This window comes from Oreochromis aureus, linkage group 16, assembly GCF_013358895.1.
Source record: "Oreochromis aureus strain Israel breed Guangdong linkage group 16, ZZ_aureus, whole genome shotgun sequence".
NCBI lineage: Eukaryota > Metazoa > Chordata > Actinopteri > Cichliformes > Cichlidae > Oreochromis > Oreochromis aureus.
The window spans coordinates 1,138,566-1,156,937 of record NC_052957.1 but is presented as its reverse complement, the minus strand read 5'-3'; the positions used below and the strand labels follow the sequence as shown (position 1 = coordinate 1,156,937).

The 18,372-nt window shown below is 45.0% G+C and overlaps 1 protein-coding gene across 1 annotated transcript; it reads left to right on the top strand.

Moving 5' to 3' along the window:
- Nucleotides 1–787: 787 nt before the first annotated feature.
- On the top strand, nt 788–18,307 carry LOC116314991 (interferon alpha/beta receptor 2-like). The gene is made up of 9 exons (XM_039600318.1): nt 788–1,086; nt 1,281–1,398; nt 2,337–2,466; nt 2,646–2,809; nt 2,927–3,075; nt 3,733–3,791; nt 3,844–3,884; nt 6,832–6,947; nt 16,042–18,307. The coding sequence occupies exons 2-9, from the start codon at nt 1,350–1,352 to the stop codon at nt 16,675–16,677; spliced, it is 1,344 nt and encodes a 447-aa protein (XP_039456252.1). The 5' UTR covers nt 788–1,086; nt 1,281–1,349; the 3' UTR covers nt 16,678–18,307.
- The last annotated feature ends 65 nt before the right edge of the window (nt 18,308–18,372 follow it).

The following is an 18,372-nucleotide window of genomic DNA, read 5'->3' as shown; positions in this document are numbered from 1 at the left end:
TTTGAGAAAACTCGCAGGTATATATCAGCTTTTTGTTTTTTTAGTGAAGCAAGAACAAGGATTGATGTACAACAACATGGCTACAAGATATGCACTTTCAGTCAAATAAATAAAATGAGAACTTACTAAACTTCTTTGTGTTAAAAGGTTTCACTGCATTTTTGTTTTTCATAATCTTAAGGGTTTGAAAATAAGAAATAAAATCGTTATTTTATTCCACCATGGTGTGTTGTTGTGGTTATAACATGACCTGCTCGTGAAGCGCGTACCCGGATATTTAAAACTAAATGTAAACCTCAAATCTAAGGAAAATAACCACAAACTATATCACATGACTTCTCAAAGCGTACTGGGAGCCTGTCAGCTAAGCGTCCGTGCTTCCACAACATCACGTGATTTCCCATCACCAACTTCCCGCCGTGCTGCATTCATGACGGCCGGTCTAATGACATCTCGTGAAGAGACGGCGTTATAAACCGTAAAGAAAATTACACACATATACATATATATATATATATATATATATATATATATATATATATATATATATATATATATATATATATATATATATATATATATATTGCATCTGTCCGGCTGTATTTAATGCTGTGTGTCAAACCAAGTTTACACTTTATAATTTGTCAGACTGGTCAACAACAAACTCAAAGCGACCGAGTGGAAAATGTTTCTAAGTGCTGCTGCTGGTGTGTCATTGTTGGGTGTAAAGTTGCGTCCCAGTGATCAAAGGAACGACACAGGAGCAGGAGAGAGTTCGGGATTACCGGAGGTCCGTGAAGGCAGCGGGGCGGCAGCAGCGTGTTTCGGTCCTGTGACAGCGCTAACGGACGCATATCGGGACGCTCACCGGGACAGGTAACGCGCACGGACTCATTGATCGGTTACTACCAGCCTGGAGCTTTGATCTTTTACCAGCTAACACAGAGGGTGCTAGCCCGTTAGCCTGTTAGCCTGTTAGCCTGAGATGAGGAGGAATTTCCGGCGAGTGGGCGGTTTGAGAAAAACACGAAAACTTGAATCTGCGGACCAGTGACGCTTCATGGGGGCTTTATCTCTCCGTAACAGGTCAGCAAGTTAAATTTATCTCACAGTCTGTACTTACAGGGAAGTCTGAGGCCAAATCAGAGGCTAACAGAACCACGGGGGGTGTCAATAAAGGTTTATTTCAATGTCAAAACTTTATTAGCTGTGTTTAACTGTAAGACATGAGACAGAAAGTAAAATCGTGGGTCTGTTACTGCACTTTCATCCCTGCTCAGAAAGTGAAAGCAGCTGCTGTCTGTCCGTTGAGGAGCTGATGGAAGCTCGGCAGATGTGCTCCTGCTGTCATGACCGCTCTCATCTGGATGCTCTCGTGGCTGCCTCTGATCCTGCCAGGTGAGCACGCACTCAGAACCACGTGATCTTGCCTCTGCGTATTTCTGGACACTCCGTGTCATAGTTCAGGCCGTTTCCTCTCGGGAACCACCTGAGTGTCCCGGCTGGCTGACAGCCTGTGGTCATCCACTCACCGTCCCCTGCTTCCTGTTCCTTTGTCACTGTAAAGGCGTGTGTTATTCAGTCAGACCTGAGACCATGAAATCATCAGGAAGGAGTTGACTGAGCCCAGAGATCAGCTGAGCAGGTTGCTCATGTTGTCACAGACTTGTGTCCAATCAGGCTTTTCAGATGTAGAGGCTGCAGCCATCTTTAGTACACTATATTAGCAACAGTTTGCAGCTCTTCTTTCCAGAGGTTTAGGAGTGTTTATGGGAATCTTGGACCATTCAGAAGCACATTTGTGAGGTCACACTGGTGTTGGACAGGAACACCCGGCTCACAGTCTCTAATTCATCCCAAAGGTGTTCTGTCGGGCTGAGGTCAGGACTCTGTGCAGGCAGGCAGGTTCTTCCACAGCTCATCCATGTCTTTCTGCACACCGGTGTGCAGCCATGTTGGAACAGCTATCCCCAAACTGTTCCCACAAAGTTGGGACCATGAGATGGTCTGCTGAAGCATGAAGAGTTCCTTTTCCTGGAACGACTGACAGTGGGGAGATGTTTGCTGGGTCTTTATTTCCTCCCACAGTTCCCACACATACAGATCCCAGCTCCTCCCACAGCGTGCACATGTGCAGGAGCAAAGCTGAAGTTCTGTCAGGCAAAGAAGAGCTGCTGCCTGTTTAATAATTATGTAGAGTGTCTGTGAAGAATAATAATCATTTATTGTTTTTTTTGCTGAGATTTAAGATGTTTCATTTTGTGCTGCGGGTCAGATAACTCATGGTGCTGGTCTCCTGCTGACCTTTGACCTTCCTCTTCCTGTCTGTGTTCCAGCTGTAGGTATCCTCCCAAAGCCCGTCAACGTCTCCCTGACATCACTCAACTTCAGTTATATACTGAAATGGCAGGCGGGACCAGGCACACCTCCAGGGGTCTACTATAACGTCGAATACACAACTGACAGGTGGGTTTGCCTTCACACACTGACAGCTGCAGGTGTGCTGTTGTCACCTGGTTGGTACCCTGATGGTAGTCTGCGTTGTCTTCAGAGAAGTTCTGACATGTTTCTGGCACATATTGGCTCAGGTGATCACGAACACTTCCTCTGAGATCTGATGTTTCTCTCCTCTCTGGTCATGAAAGAAAACATAGCTGGAACCCGGTGGCCGGCTGTGAGCGCGTGCAGAAGCCTCTGGTTTGTAACTTGACGGCGGCGTTCTCCGTCCTAACGGAGAGGTACTTAACAAGGGTTGGAGCTCAGCTGGGAGGCCAGGTCTTTGGAGAACCGGTCATATTCACACCCATCGGTGAGTGTCATGGACACGAACGGGAGCGTCTTCAGCTGATACGCCACGCGTTTGTTATTTTCAGCCCTCTGAGAGCTGTGTGTGTGCGTCATGTGTTGTTGTTTCTGATTTCTGCAGAACACCTGAGTCTGCCGCTGCTTAGCGTGGCGCCCAGCGACAGAAGCCTGAGCGTGGATCTTCACCCTCCGCTGGAGCGCCTCAGGAAGAGCTACGACATTCTCCATTACGAGCTCCAGATCAGCAGCAGCAACCTGGATAAGCCGGAGGTACATGAGAGAGGGAGACCAATCAGAACACCCGGTTTGAGTTTCACCTCCACAAATAAACGGCAGAGACGTTGAGGGTCAAATGTTTACCTCAAGCAAAGTATAAGGAGGGAGGAGCCTGGCCTACAGGCCTGACACGGGACGGCGTGTTACCTTTCAAATCACACAATACTAACTCCACTTTGGACCCGCCCACTTCGTGTCCGCTGCTTCCATTAATGTTTCCATGGTGATCCAGCTGTGGAATTCTGTCCCACTGTTATTACATTTCTCGCCGTGCGTCCTCACCAGCTGCCGATGAGCATAAGAGCATACCTCACATGGTAACCATGGTGATACCTGAGCGTCCTGAGGGTCGGCTCGAAGCGCGTTAGAAACAAGTTTACTTCCTGCTTTCATCTGTTAGCTGTGAGTGGATCTTTATGGGCAGTGACGTACTCCTGAACCTCTGGGACAGAAAGTGTGGCCTAAGGCTTTCAACAGTTTGAAGTCAGTCATGAGTCCACTCTGATTTGTTATAAATGTTTAAATATTTTCCTAAATGTAAAAAGTCTGTAGGCTGAGAGCAGGCGTCACATGAGAGACCTGCTTCTGTGTCAGTTGGAGTCTGTGTGAGCAGGACGCCTCCTGTGCTGATAATCTGTGCTGTGTGTGCAGGTCATCAAGATGCGCTCTCTGAAGAGCTATAAGTGGGATCGTTTGGAGCCCGGCAGGCGGTACTGAGTCACCCGTGCGCAGACGACCGGTGAGCATGTGCAATCACTTCAGCCTGCCTCAATGTGCTACAATACCAGCCATCTTCTCTCCAGGTACACACACACACACACACACACACACACAACCCCGAGACTATCTTTGAGCATTATGCAATCCAACCATTAAAAATGAAGCCTGCCATAACCAATTGTAACCCTGACACTAAAACCACATTTTGAGCCACAAAATGTGAGGACCGGGTTGTGTGTCCTCCAAGTGACTGCCATTTCTCCTCTCCAGGTACACACACATACATACACACACACACACACACACAGATACACACACACATACACACACACACACACACACACACATACATACACACACACATACACACACACACACAGTGATTTCAGTTATCTTGCTGTCAGGTGGAAGATGGGTGAAGCTAAAGGAGCAGCATCATAAACACTGCTGTTAGCCTGCAGTGAAAAATGTCATTCAGGGCGTGTTAATAACTTTACGTCAGGACTCTGTGGAGCTCCACCTGCTTCCTTTACGTCGTTTTTCAAAGCTGTGCCAAGTTTCAGCCCCCTCGGGTTGAACTGTGAGATACAGCGTTTGTGTGTTCACTTATTTAGTTTTACTCACTGGAAAAATCAAGTTGACACATGCAGGTGATAATAAAAAGCTTTTAGTCCACAACATTCATGCTGAGCTTCTGCTTCTGTTGTGATTGTAAATGGAGGGAATTCCCCGTGAAACACACTTCCCACGCTAACCTCAGGGAATCTGACTGATAAGCAAGTCACGGCTGGAAACAGCAGTGCTAGTACTACCTGTAGTAGTACTACATGTACTAGTACTACCTGGGTCATCACACTTGTGTGGTGAGGAAAACAAACATACCCAACAGTGTCAAGGTGTATAACCTGGAAAAGTTTGATTCCTTTAACCTGTGGCTCCTCACCAGTGTTGGGTAAGTTACTTTAAATTAGTAACTTAGTTACATTACTAGTTACTTCTCTAAAAAAGTAACTCAGTTACTTCAAGTTACTCGTTACTTTCAGAGTAACTAGTTACTAGGGAAAGTAACTTTGGTTTTACTCAGAATTCTCTCGTTAATGTGTTGCTTCCGTAACTGGATACCCAGCCAGACTGCCAGTCTTCTAGCTTGCTTACTTGCCACAAGTGCACTGTGCCACCTACCAACAGAAAGGAAAAAATGATGTGCACATTTCCACGAGAGAAATCCCACGCCTGGACCGTCGTTGACCGCCGCCATGATTCTAGCCTGCTTTTTACATCCAACACAAAAACTGCAGTCGTGGTGCTTTTGATTGTACTCAGAACTTGGAAATTCTGCCTTCTGAATAGGAAGATGTAGGTAACACCAGACTGCAGATGAGCTGCATACAGAGCTGGACTGGGACAAAAAATCGTCCCGGCATTTTGACTAGAGACCGCCCACCATTATAGGAAAAATCATAAAGCCTTTGAATGAAAATAAACACTGTTGTGACAGTGATGTACACTGTTCTGGTGGTATATATGCATCAATCTATCAATCGTTTGTTGTAAGACTCAGATAATTATTTTTTTAAAAGCGAGACATTTTAAATGAGAATAATAAAGAAAATATTTCCTTGTGCCCCCTTTCCCTGTTAATGCCCTACCTGGCCCCTGGCAACACTTTGCTAGATCCGCCCTGCACAGTTACCAGCTGTCAGCTACTTAGAAAAGGATCCTGGTGTTATTTGTCTCTCAGAAACAGTTCATAACTTCCCTTCAACTCATTCATGTCACCTAAAAGGTAAACCTGTTTCTCCATCACCTGTTCAGCTCTGATGATTCAGTAAGGACATCTCCTGGTTTCATCTGCATGTTTCCCTCTCACCAGATAACCAAACCGATATCATGACCAGCAGCTTTACAGCTGTGGCTCCAGCAAACATCAGCTGATACTAGAAATTAATATTAAATACATTCTAACAACAGCTGATCAAGCTTAAACGTGCTGCTGTTGTTTAATGCGACATCAGCTGGTTTCCTCTTTCTGGCGCAAAGTGGGCGATAAATAAACAAGAGAGAAAAGCCGATCAGCTGATCATTGATCAGTTTCATGATTGAAGTGGAAACAGGAGAGAATGAGAGAAGAAGAGGCAGCTGTGCAGCTTCAGCTTTGTGTCTTTTTCATTGTAGCTGAAGTCCGGGACAAACTGTGTTCCTTTTCACCTCAGTACGAAACGCGTAATAATATTTTCTCTGAATACCAGACGATTCTGTTTTTTTTACGGGACGGTTGGCAACTCTAATAATTAACCGTATGAACAAAATAAAGTTCAACATCAGTAACATAGCACCCACCCAGCTGTATAGAAACTCCGTCATGCTAGCTAGCACGCAGATACGAAAATGTCAGCATACCGAAAATAAACTCCACCTAAACTTGGTTTATATCTGACTCCGATAGACTGCAGGTCATAACTTCTTACCTGAAGTTCAGTTCACCTGACACGCGGACCGGCGGCCGCTTGGTCTCTCCTCTTGCCTCCTTTTCCTTCATCCACCTGCTGGCCTCCACCACTTGCTAATGTTATTGAATCTGTGGAAGCTCCGCGATATCCACCACACGAAGTAACGAGTAACGAGCCTATCTAAATCCCAGTAACGAGTAACGCGTTCCTGGTTTTGGCATAATAACTAGTTACCGTGCTCGTTACCACAATAATAACGTAGTTACTGTAACGCGTTACTTAATAACGCGTTAGTCCCAACACTGCTCCTCACAGACCTGCACAGACAGAAGGTCAGAGGTCACATGGTTTTCCAGGGTTAGGTAGGTCAGCCTGACTTGCTAACGGTCCAGCCTCGTGGCCTCAGAGAGAGTGGAGGTCATTTATGCAGCAGGTGATTGGCTGAGAGATGTGCAGCCTTCAGTTCCGGCGGCGTTGTTGGAGCTAACGACTGTAACATGATGTGAACGTTTAAACGTTGCTGTTTTCAGGCTGATGAGACTAATGTTCATCTCTAAACTCGCTGTGTTCCTGCGTGCAGACCCGCTGATCTCGGGCATCTTGTGCTCGTTCGTGATCATCATCGTGTTCTGCATCTTCCTGCTGATCGTGACTGGGTTCATCTGTCTGAGACGGAGGCTGCTGCCGTCGGTTCTGGTAAGTTCTGCAGTCAGAGCATCACACACTGAACACGTCACCAAAGGAAGACGATTTATTCTAGCATCTGATTCCTTCAGGTTTCAGTCGTCAGCGCTCATATGTCTGGCTGATGTTCGACCTTTGTTGTTGTTTCACAGTTTCAAAGAACGCCATCTCGATCCGTGTGACGAGTGGCTCTTATTTTGAAAGTTCAGCTGTTTTCAGTTATAAAATAAAGTTTCCATCCTGTACCCGCACCGCTAACTGGACCTGACCTTTCACTTCACCATCCAGCAGCAAACGGGTCAGAGGTCCTGAGTTTGAGTCTTTGAAGCGAACTCGAGGACGCTGGTTTATTAAAACGTGACACGATCGTGCTGTGATAGTCACGTGGTTTCAGTCTCACTCCTGTCACTTCTCATTGCTTCATCACAGCAAAGTGTTTTCCACTCGAACAGATCCGCGTGTCTAAAACACGAGAACGATCTCATCAGAAATATTCCCGCTGATCTGCAGAGAACACGAGTGGGAACGTGTGAAGTGTTCTTTCTTTCTGTGGTTTCACATCTCTGTCATCTCACATCCTTTGATACGTGTGAAGCAGAAATCTGAGTGCAGATTACACCATCAGAGGCTTTAACTGGACTCTAATGTGGTGGAATCACCCAGGGTCGGGCTCTCTGCTACAGCTGGAGTCGCAGGCCAAACAGTTAACGTGCTGTTTGCTGTTTGTGGTCGAGCGGCGAGCGCTCAGCGTTTTCTGAGTAAAGACACAGGAAGAAACAGCAGCAGGCGGAAACTCTGCCAGAGCTGCGGTTAACGGTGGTGTACAAACAAAGAGAGGCAGCTGCACAGACTCGGGGCGTTGCTAAAGAGCTCACAGTCAGAGCGTGCAGGCAGGATCTGCTTGGAGAGTTCGGTGAAACACAGCCATGTTTTTACAGCTCGTACTGCAGTGAAATCCCATTTGCTCCCATTTCAGTCACAGCAGCGCTGAGACCCCCTCGGCTGCTCGCTCACCGAGCCGCTAATCGCTCCATTTATAACGTGCCGTGTTATTGTGCAGATGGCAGCAAACAACTTTTAATATTCCTGGATGGGCACAAGCCGTCCATGTTTAAAGCGCTCACGAGACTAAACTGTCATGTTTGTCCACAGAGATCTCACAGTGATTCTGTTTCACAGTGTCTCACGTCCCTCTGGTCACATTTCAGACGCTTCATGATAAAAGTAATGTTTTCATATCAGGGCTGAGAGCTCAGAGCTGGAACGCAGGAAGAACCCGACCCCGGCCCGCTCTCCGTGCAGTGTTCAAAAGCTGCTTTTAAGTTTGGCTTTTATTTTCTGCTTTTACTTCGAGCCTGCACTCAAACGTTGGCCAGCCCTCTGAGGTGAAACCAGAGCAGCGTTTCTGTGGTTTTGTGAGTGAGTGTTGTTTATCTGAAAGTTTAACGTCTTCGCCGTCTATCCGGGACTCCGGTGTACCCCAGGGCAGTGTTCTCGGCTCATTGTTCTTCTGAGTTTATCAGAAGAACAATAATCACGTCTTCTCACGTGATTATTTATCTGTAAAAACGTTCGTAACCACCTGTTTGCTGGGATCTAAAGGTCGTGTGGTTTATGAGCATGAATTAACCCTGAGCTTATTTCAAAGATGAGCTCCTGTTAACGCGTCGGTGAGTACCGTGTGACTCCTCGTCACCTTTAGTTTGTGAAACCTTGAATTCATCTGAGTATTTTCTTCGTGCAGACAGCGTGCTGGGATGGAGCAGCTGTGGGCGTCCTTACAGTTAACCTTTTTAATATTTGTAGTGTCTCATGCGAACGGGGGGATCAGAAGACGCTTTTCATGAAATAGATGCAGTTTCATGTTCCATTATTAACTGCCTTTAGTTAACCAAGATGCAGAGGGGGCTTTCCCCTGCTGTGTGACCAACAAACCAAACATGAAATTTGGAGGGTTTGGGTGCTCACCAACAGTTTCTTTCCAAAACACGGCGCCGTGCCCAGCTCTCTGTCACACCGCACTTCTTTTAATGTGATTCAGCTACGTTTCCACTGCTAGGAAACACGCAAAGGCCACGCGAGCAGATGAAGCGCGCTCACAGCCCACAAAGGTCTGTTCACCGCTTCGACCGTAACACCGAGCTCAGTTTGCTCGTAAAGCTACCGTCTCGTTTCACCTCGCTCATAATTTCAGCTACAATCTAAACTCGTTATGTCACAATTTCATTTATTCATACTTTTACATAATAAAGTAATGTGCAAAAGTCTTGAGCCACCCTTCACAGCAGTGACCTATGGGAATATTTCTGAGGGTCTCCTTCGCACAGTCGGATCTTTGCACCTGATCGTGTTTAAAGGAATGTTTTTAAAATATATTTGACATTTAACTCTGACCAATGAATTAAAAGGCCTCTAACTCCAGGGATGAACTAGATGAACACACAACATTTCAATTTTCATTTTAAAACACATCTTCAGGCTTGTTGTGTTTGCTCTCTCACAAAAACATGTCATTTGCTTCTTTTGCTAAATCTACAAAAAATGACAAAACACAGTTTGACCTGAAATAGTGGCACCAACAAGACGCTGTTAGCTGGAAACTTACACACTGCACACCACACTGAGATCAGGCATCTGACAGTCACGTCTTTAAGAAACGGGGAGCAAAGACCTGACGGTGATCAGCTGATCGTCGACTGAAGCCTCATCAGCAACGGTCAGGAAGATGTTGTTACTGAAGGGAGACAGGAGGAGGACAGGAGGACAGGAGGAGGACAGGAGGTCAGGAGGAGGACAGGAGGAGATCAGGAGGTCAGGAGTAGGACAGGAGGAGGACAGGAGGACGTCAGGAGGAGGTCAGGAGGACAGGAGGAGGAGAGGAGGAGGTCAGGAGGAGGACAGGAGGACGTCAGGAGGAGATCAGGAGGGGGACAGGAGGAGGTCAGGAGGACAGGAGGAGGACAGGAGGACGTCAGGAGGAGGACAGGAGGAGATCAGGAGGGGGACAGGAGGAGGTCAGGAGGGGGACAGGAGATCAGGAGGAGGACAGGAGGACAGGAGGAGATCAGGAGGGGGACAGGAGGAGGACAGGAGGACGTCAGGAGGAGGACAGGAGGAGGACAGGAGGACGTCAGGAGGAGGACAGGGGGACAGGAGGAGATCAGGAGGAGATCAGGAGGGGGACAGGAGGAGGTCAGGAGGACAGGAGGAGGTCAGGAGGAGGACAGGAGGACAGGAGGAGGTCAGGAGGAGGACAGGAGGACGTCAGGAGGAGGACAGGAGGACAGGAGGAGGACAGGAGGACAGGAGGAGGTCAGGAGGAGGACAGGAGGACGTCAGGAGGAGGACAGGAGGACAGGAGGAGGTCAGGAGGAGGACAGGAGGACGTCAGGAGGAGGACAGGAGGAGGTCAGGAGGAGGACAGGAGGAGGTCAGGAGGACAGGAGGAGGTCAGGAGGAGGACAGGAGGACGTCAGGAGGAGGACAGGAGGACAGGAGGAGGTCAGGAGGAGATCAGGAGGAGGTGCTGCTTCAGACGGTGCTGAAGACTAAAGTCGGTCATAGCGAATATTCACAGCTGAGCTGGTTGGATCTGTAAAAACTGTGTTTTTGTCTAATGTGCTGTTTTTCAGTCTCTGCCCTTTTTTTCCTTTTTCCTTCAAAATCTGCAGAAATGAAGATTTTAACGAACATTGTCCAACATGTTAATCATACAGCTGGCTAAACAGACGAGCTGATTATCAGTGTAACTGACGTTACAGTTTTAGGGAAACATTTTAAATTTACTTTAGTTTTTTAATATTTTATACATTTAGTTTTTCTACTGCATATCCATTTATTCAGTTCTTTCTTCTTTGTTTGCGTCTGTTCAGGTTTTTATATATATATGTGTGTATCAGCTGATGTAATCTGTGCAAATATCCACTGACGACTGCAGCAGTACGCATTATTGGGATTTCTATAATTTTATTAATAATTGCTGCTGGGTGAGAGCGTCTGATGGTAGGACAGAGCGAAACATGGACTCGTGTGCAGCCGGCTAAACGCCAGAGCTGTGATGATGTGAGCAGATGTCATCGTTTTTCAAGATTACTTCCAGGAAAAAGAAAACTGTGCTCTGCTGCGAGAAACACTTCTCAAGAAGTTCTCATGCAGGAGCAATGCAGAGGAACCATGAAGGGGGATTTCTGAGCTGCTTCCAGAGTAAACAGCCTGTTCAGACCAGGCGTTCAAAGCAAACCAGAAGTTTGTCGTGTGCAGTAAACGTCCTCAGCAGCACAAATCAGACAGAGAGACATTCAGGGCTGAGATCTGGAGCCATAGTAACAATCACTGTGTGTGTGTGTGTGTGTGCGTGTGCGTGCGTGTGTGCGTGCGTGTGTGCGTGCGTGCGTGTGCGTGTGTGCGTGTGTGTGTGTGTGTGTGAGCTAACAGCATGCGTTTCTGTCCCAGCATCACATTAACCTTGCGTACACAGCTGAGTGAAACTGAGTGTTATTAAATATCCACATTAGCAAACACTCGTTAAGGGGAAATCTGTCTGAGATTTTTGACTGACTCAGCCAAAAACCCCGACAAACGTTTTAATGACAGTCAGGAGACAGATCATCTCCAATAACAGGAAAAAACTGACTGCCGTTTATTTAAGAGTCAAGAAAATGAGGCGCAGGAGAAACTTAAAGTCAGGGATAAGCAGTAGAAATACACAGAAACATGAGTAAAAAATACTCCACATCATGAAAGTACAGTCATGACTCAGCATGACAGAAATAATAAACCAATAGTTACCAATAACTGATCAATAGTAAGCTCCAGTTTGACTGAACTTGGTTAAAGCAGAGCTGTTATAAGGCTTATACATACCTTACCATGGCATAGTCATGGGGAATGTGGATGCTGTGGCACACCAGTCAAAAGAAACAAAGTGCTTAGCTACCTCAAGTCTCATAATGCTGATATTGCATACATCCAGGAGACGCATTTTGTGAATGAAAGTGAAGCATTGAAATTAAAAAGGGATTGGGTTGGGAAAGTATTTCATAACTCAGTATCAAGCAAGAGTCGTGTTGTCATGATACTTATTGATAAAAGACTAAACTTTGTATTATTGAAGGAAAGCCGGGATGAAGACGGGCGAGTGTTAGCTCTGCAGGCTCTCGTTAATGCAGCTCAGGTTGTTCTGTGCAATATTTATGCCCCAAACAGGGATGAACCTAATTTTATGGATGAGGTTAACAAGATGCTGGGGAACATGAAGGGCCAGATCCTGTTAGGTGGAGACTTCAATAATGTGAGGGACGAATACATTGAAGTGCCATTAATGAACTGGGACAGCGATGCTTTAAAATAAAGAGTCTCAGTGTGGTAGATATTTGTAGGCTTGTTAACCCTGCGGAAAGAGAATACACCTTTCACTCTCACTCGCATAAAACATATTCCCGAATAGATTATTTTTGGATTTCTAAATGATGTGTTGATTTAGTAATAAACTGTGACATAGGTGTGATAGCTTTAACAGAACACGCGCTGGTAGAATTGCACATAAATCTAAATGTTGAAAAGAACAGAACGCGTAGGTGGAGACTAAACTCAAGCATGTTACTGCACGAAAAATTCGTATCAACCCTAAAAGAGGATATAAGATATTATTTAGAGGTGAATGTTGGATCTACGGACAGGCTGGCCATTGTGTGGGATGCTTTGAAGGTTAGAGATCAACACGATTTTTAAAATATTTTACCAAGATTTATACACGTCCGATAACAAAGTAAGTATGGATCTGCCGAGTGCAGACGTTGATCAAATGAAGATACAAAAAATTTCACAAGAGGCTAGGGACAAATTGGAAACTCCCCTAACCGAGGTAGAAGTAAAAGAAGCTATCCGTGCAATGAAAGCTGGAAAGTCGCCAGGAATAAATGGCTTCCCAGCAGAATGTTATCATAAATTTATAGATTTTCTATGTCCTTTTCTAACTGAACTATTACATGAAGCTTTTGAATTTGGACGACTCCTTTTGAGTTTTAATCAGGCAGTAATGTCACTAATTCCAAAAGGCGACAAGAATTTAACTGATCCAGGTAATTACAGACCGATAAGTTTAACCAGTGTGGATTGCAAAATTCTATCCAAAGTTTTAGCAAAGAGGTTGGAGGTTGTACTACCACAAATTATTCATCAAGATCAAGTAGGGTCTATCAGATCTCCTTCCGATAATATGAGGAGATTACTACACCTGCTGTGGCTGAATAGAAATAACACAAATCCTGTATTGGCTTTAAGTGATGACGTGACGAATTCTGCTTCCGGGCCCAAAGTAGTCTGCATTTAATAAGGCTGTTGTGTTTTTAACATGTTTTGTATCTTGTTCTATGCCTGAATGTTAAACTTAATTGTTACACCTGGTAAAGCAGCAACGCTGATCATTTTATTACAGATGAAAGAATTTAGTTTGTCAGCTCTCAGTAATGCTGCAGTGATCATTTGACTTTGGGACCTGCAGCGGAGTTTGGGCCCAGACATGGCTAATGACGTCAAACTTAAAGACCGGATATCTTTAGATGCACAGAAAGCTTTTGATTGGGTGGAGTGGAACTTTCTGTTCACAGCCCTGGAAAAACTTGGAATGGGTGACAACTTTTGCAGATGGATTAGAACCATATACTCAGGGCCAGAAGCGTCTGTATTTATGAATGAGGTACTTTCTCCTTTTTTTAGTATTTCCAGATCAACACGTCAAGGATGCAATTTAAGCCCATTACTATTTACAATCTTTTTAGAGCCATTAGCTATTCAAATCAGAGAAAATGCAGAGATTAAAGGTGTATTCAGGGGAGGCAGAGAACACAAATTGTTCCTGTACACAGATGACATTCTGGTATTAAACCAAGACCCAACTAATTCCATCACAACACTATTAGAGGTGATTAATAAATAGACACTGTTTTCAGGTTACAAAATTAATTAGCATAAATCAGAGGCGATGCCAGTTTTCCCAGCTTGTAGTCATAACTTAATATCAGGCTTTAACTTTATGTGGGTGGACAAAGGAATGAAGTATCTTGGAAATGAATTGAACCCAAATATTGAGGATATTATGACTAACAGTGTGCACAAATTAATAAACAAGATCAATAAAAACTTGGGTAAATGGAGTAAACTAAATTTGACATTGTGGGGAAAAGTAAACACAGTAAAAATGGTTGTAGCACCACTGATCAACTATTATACAGGAATGCTGCCTATGTGTATCCCGCGACGGATGTTGCAAAGCTATAATAATATGATAAAAGATTTTCTTTGGAAGCGTGGTAAACCCCGTATTAACATTAATCGACTGTCCCAACCCAAAAAAGAAGGGGGGCTAGCCCTGCCCAATATAGAGTATTATAGCATCTCTTTTGAAATGGCTAGATTGGGCAAACATTGGGCAGAGAAAAACAATATAGATTGGATTTTAATAAAACAAGAGCTTGCATCTCCATTCACACCAACTGATATTTTATCACAAAAAGTAAATAATGAGGGTAAGACGCAAAACCCTATTTTGAAATTTTCAAAAATGGCATGGTATGGGGCGATCATGGCTCAAGAGTTGGGAGTTCGCCTTGTAATCGGAAGGTTGCCGGTTCGAGCCCCGGCTCAGACAGTCTCGGTCGTTGTGTCCTTGGGCAAGACACTTCACCCGTTGCCTACTGGTGGTGGTCAGAGGGCCCGGTGGCGCCAGTGTCCGGCAGCCTCGCCTCTGTCAGTGCGCCCCAGGGTGTGAATGTGTGTGAATGGGTGGATGACTGGATGTGTAAAGCGCTTTGGGGTCCTTAGGGACTAGTAAAGCGCTATATAAATAGAGGCCATTTACCATGGTTGGAGGTGCATAAGAAATGTAAACTTGTGCCATATGTACAAAAGTATGCCCCCTTGTGGTATAATCCTAAAATTACAATTGGTAAGCAGACTGTTTACTGGACACAATGGCTAAGAAGAGGTAACAGAACTGTTAGTGACCTATTTGAAGGGGGTGTTTTCATGTCGTATGAGGATATTAAAAATAAGTTTCGTTTGGAGGGTAACGGTCATTTTTGGAAGTATTTCCAAATAAGAAACTGTTTAAAAGGAGGAGTTACAATAACACATGAAAGTAACCCAATAGAGAATTTTATGTTACTACCACCATTACTATGCAAAGCTGCAAAATGGTATAATATTAGCCCATGGATTAAAAATAATATAAACAATAGCCTGAAAAAAATATGGGAAAGGGATCTGGGGTGTACAATGGATGAAGGTACATGGGATTCTATATTGTCGAACAATGGATTATACATTAGGGAAGCCAGGGGGGAAATTTATTCAGTAAAAAATTCTTAATAGATACTATTATACTCCTTCAAGGCTGTATCGAATGGGGATTGGTAGAGATGACTTGTGTTGGAAATGCCAACAAGCCAAAGGTACTCTGATACATGCCCGCTGGTTCTTCCAGTTTGGAACACTGTATTTAATTATTTGCAGCGTTGGACACTTTGTAACTTACCCAGATCACCTAAATTATGTCTACTAGGAGACAAAGGAGAGGTGCCGCAATTAAATAATCACCAGTTTAGAGTATTAAGCACTGCAGTGGTAACATGTGCCCGTGTCATTTTGGAACACTGGATGGACTCACATATTCCAACGCTTAAAATGTGGAAAGAGAGAATGATTGGGAACGTTGCTTGTGAAAAGATGTTGGGAAAGTTACGTCATGTGACGGAAGCTTCGGTGGAACAGTGGGACAATTTCTGCACCTACATGTCTACCTGACTTGGACATTTCAGCTTAATGCAACAGACGTTAAAACCTCACTGTTTTTGCTTTTGGTTGTTGCATTTTTGTATTTGTTGTTATAAAATGCAAAATCTAATAAATACTTTAATTATTAAAGAAAAAAGCAGAGCTGTTGATCACAGGTGTAAAGTATTAAAACAGGAATGCAGTATTAGTATTTTATACTTGTGTCCCTCCAGCACAGAGTACTTTAAATCTGAGTGTACTTCAGCCTGGTGATTAATGTCAGCACGTCTGATTGGTTCATGTTATTGACTGTTCATCTCTGTCTCTGTGTCAGACAACCATCCATCACCTGGAGGAGGCGGGGCTCCACGATCCCTATATCATCTCCCCCCTGAACGTTGAGCAGACGGCGCCCTCTGCAGGCAAAAAGGGAAGCAGCTGCTCCTCCTCGGACGAGAGCGATGACGAGGGTGAGACGGAGAGCATGAGCGCCAGCACAGGAGGGGCGTACACACAGCGGGCGGGCACGAACCTCCTCTCCTCTTCATCCTCTTCATCATCATCTCTGACTCAGCCCAAACCGCCGCCTCTTCCCTCCTCCAATCAGGAGCCGTACTCTCAGCGGGACGCCCTGATTTCAACAGGAAGTCCTTCCAGAGCTGGGCTGGAGCTGAGGATGGGCTGTGGAGGAAGACCTGAGGAGGAAGAGGAGAAGGATGTGAACCTCTTCACATTAACTTTCAGCAGGGTGGAACAGGAGGAGGAGGAAGAGGAGAAGGATGTGAACCTCCTCACATTAACTTTCGGCAGGGTGGAACAGGAGGAAGAGGAGGAGAAAAAATCAGACTTCATTGTGGAGGAGGTGGCGTTTGACTCAGTGCTCGCCGAGGAGGGCGCCACAGAAACTGTTCATGATGAAGAGGAGGAGGAGGAGGAGGTCTGTGGATACATGGGGCGCTCGGGTATCTGACAGAGCTCTTTAAGGTGCCTGGTTATCAGGTCCACGTCTGGGTTCATGTGGGCCAGAGTTTGAAATGTTTTCATTTTCCCTCCACCAGCAGCAGAGCAGATGTCGGCCATTTTTATTCTCGCCTCTTTGCTGATATTTTTTATTTGAATCTGTCATTCAGACGGCTGAAGTCCAGAGATCGTCTCATTGTTTCAAGTTTTATTAATAAGGGTGAGTTACCCACTGATGCAGGAGGTCGAGGACGTCCGTCCCTGCTGCGTCTCTGGAGATGGCGACTCAGCCACCTCTAAAAGGCTAACGTAAGGTTTGCGTCCGGTCTCCGCGGTGAGCAGCTAGAGGACGTCCCGTTTTAGGGAGGCGATCTATCTAAATCTCATGTTCCTGTTAGACTTGAAGTTTTCTGTGGAATTTGAAACATGTGAGAACAGCACTGTAATAATGTTGAGGCCAGTTCTGAGCAGGTTTATTTTTATCTCTTATTTTAAATAAAAACCAGTTTGTTAGTTTTGTCAGTGACGGACACACAGCTGTGTTTGTTGGGCATTCCCAAAGTCCGTCACATTATCATCCCAGTGCCCGAGTCGAACTCTAACCCAGACCGAGTCTGAACAAAATGTTTCATATTCAGCCGTGCTTTGGATTATTACTCATGTTTGCACCATGTGATTAAAGCAGAGTAAGAAGGCAGTTAAAGAGCCACTTTGTTCACCTGTGGGGGGGATGGTGGGGAACAGGGAGGCTTGGCTTTACAACGAAAAAGACCTGCAGCGACACCTGGTGGACTTGCTTCAGTATGACATGCATAATGACCCGGGCGTCTTCTGGATCGACTTCTTCCCCTTTGGACAATAACGTCTCTCACCTGCAGACTTTGTCCATCAGCACTGAAACTCTGACATTTGTAAATGTTTGGTTACTGTGATGTGTCTGTGTTGGAGAGCTGCTGCTCTGAGCACTGATTGTGTAACCAGCTCCGTTAGTTTTAGTTTTTATTCTTGTTGGTGACAGTAAAACAAACTGAAGCACAACAGAAAAACAGAATCGTAACAAACTGAAGTCATTTCCTGTATGTTTCATGTCAGTGACGATTAGTTTCTGTTTCCTGTAAGGACCTCTGTAATCAGTGATGTAGAGCTGATTATCTCTGAATCAGTCTGATTGATTGTTGTTGTTGGTTTTTGTCCCTCTGGTCTCTGGTGCGCGCTGCTGGACAATTTTTATGATTTTTAATGTTTTATAATCAAGAAATAATCTGACAGCAGATGAAATTACTTGATTCTTATGTTGTGTTTAAAGGCAGCGACTGTTGTTATGGGCACGTCTGTGTCTGAACTCTTCATTATGTCTGATCATGAACGTGTCTGCAGCGAATCAGACTCACACAGCCTGCTTACTGGCTTATTTTCATTCACATAAAGCACATCATACCTCTGTAATGCACTCATACAACTCACAGCTTTATTCAAACAGTGTAATCACAACATGTTTGTGCCATTTTTGCATGTTTGTACTCACAGTTAAAGTGGCCAGTGTTGAGCCACTTCATTTCTATATTGATCAAAAACAACAAGAAGCCTCAGATGTTTTTGTACAGACTCGTGCTTCAAACCAATAAAGGTCTGAGACCGTGCTGCTGGCGTCCTGTGTGCTGTGCTCAGGAGCTGGAGCTGTAGTATGAGCAGGGAGGGACTTCTG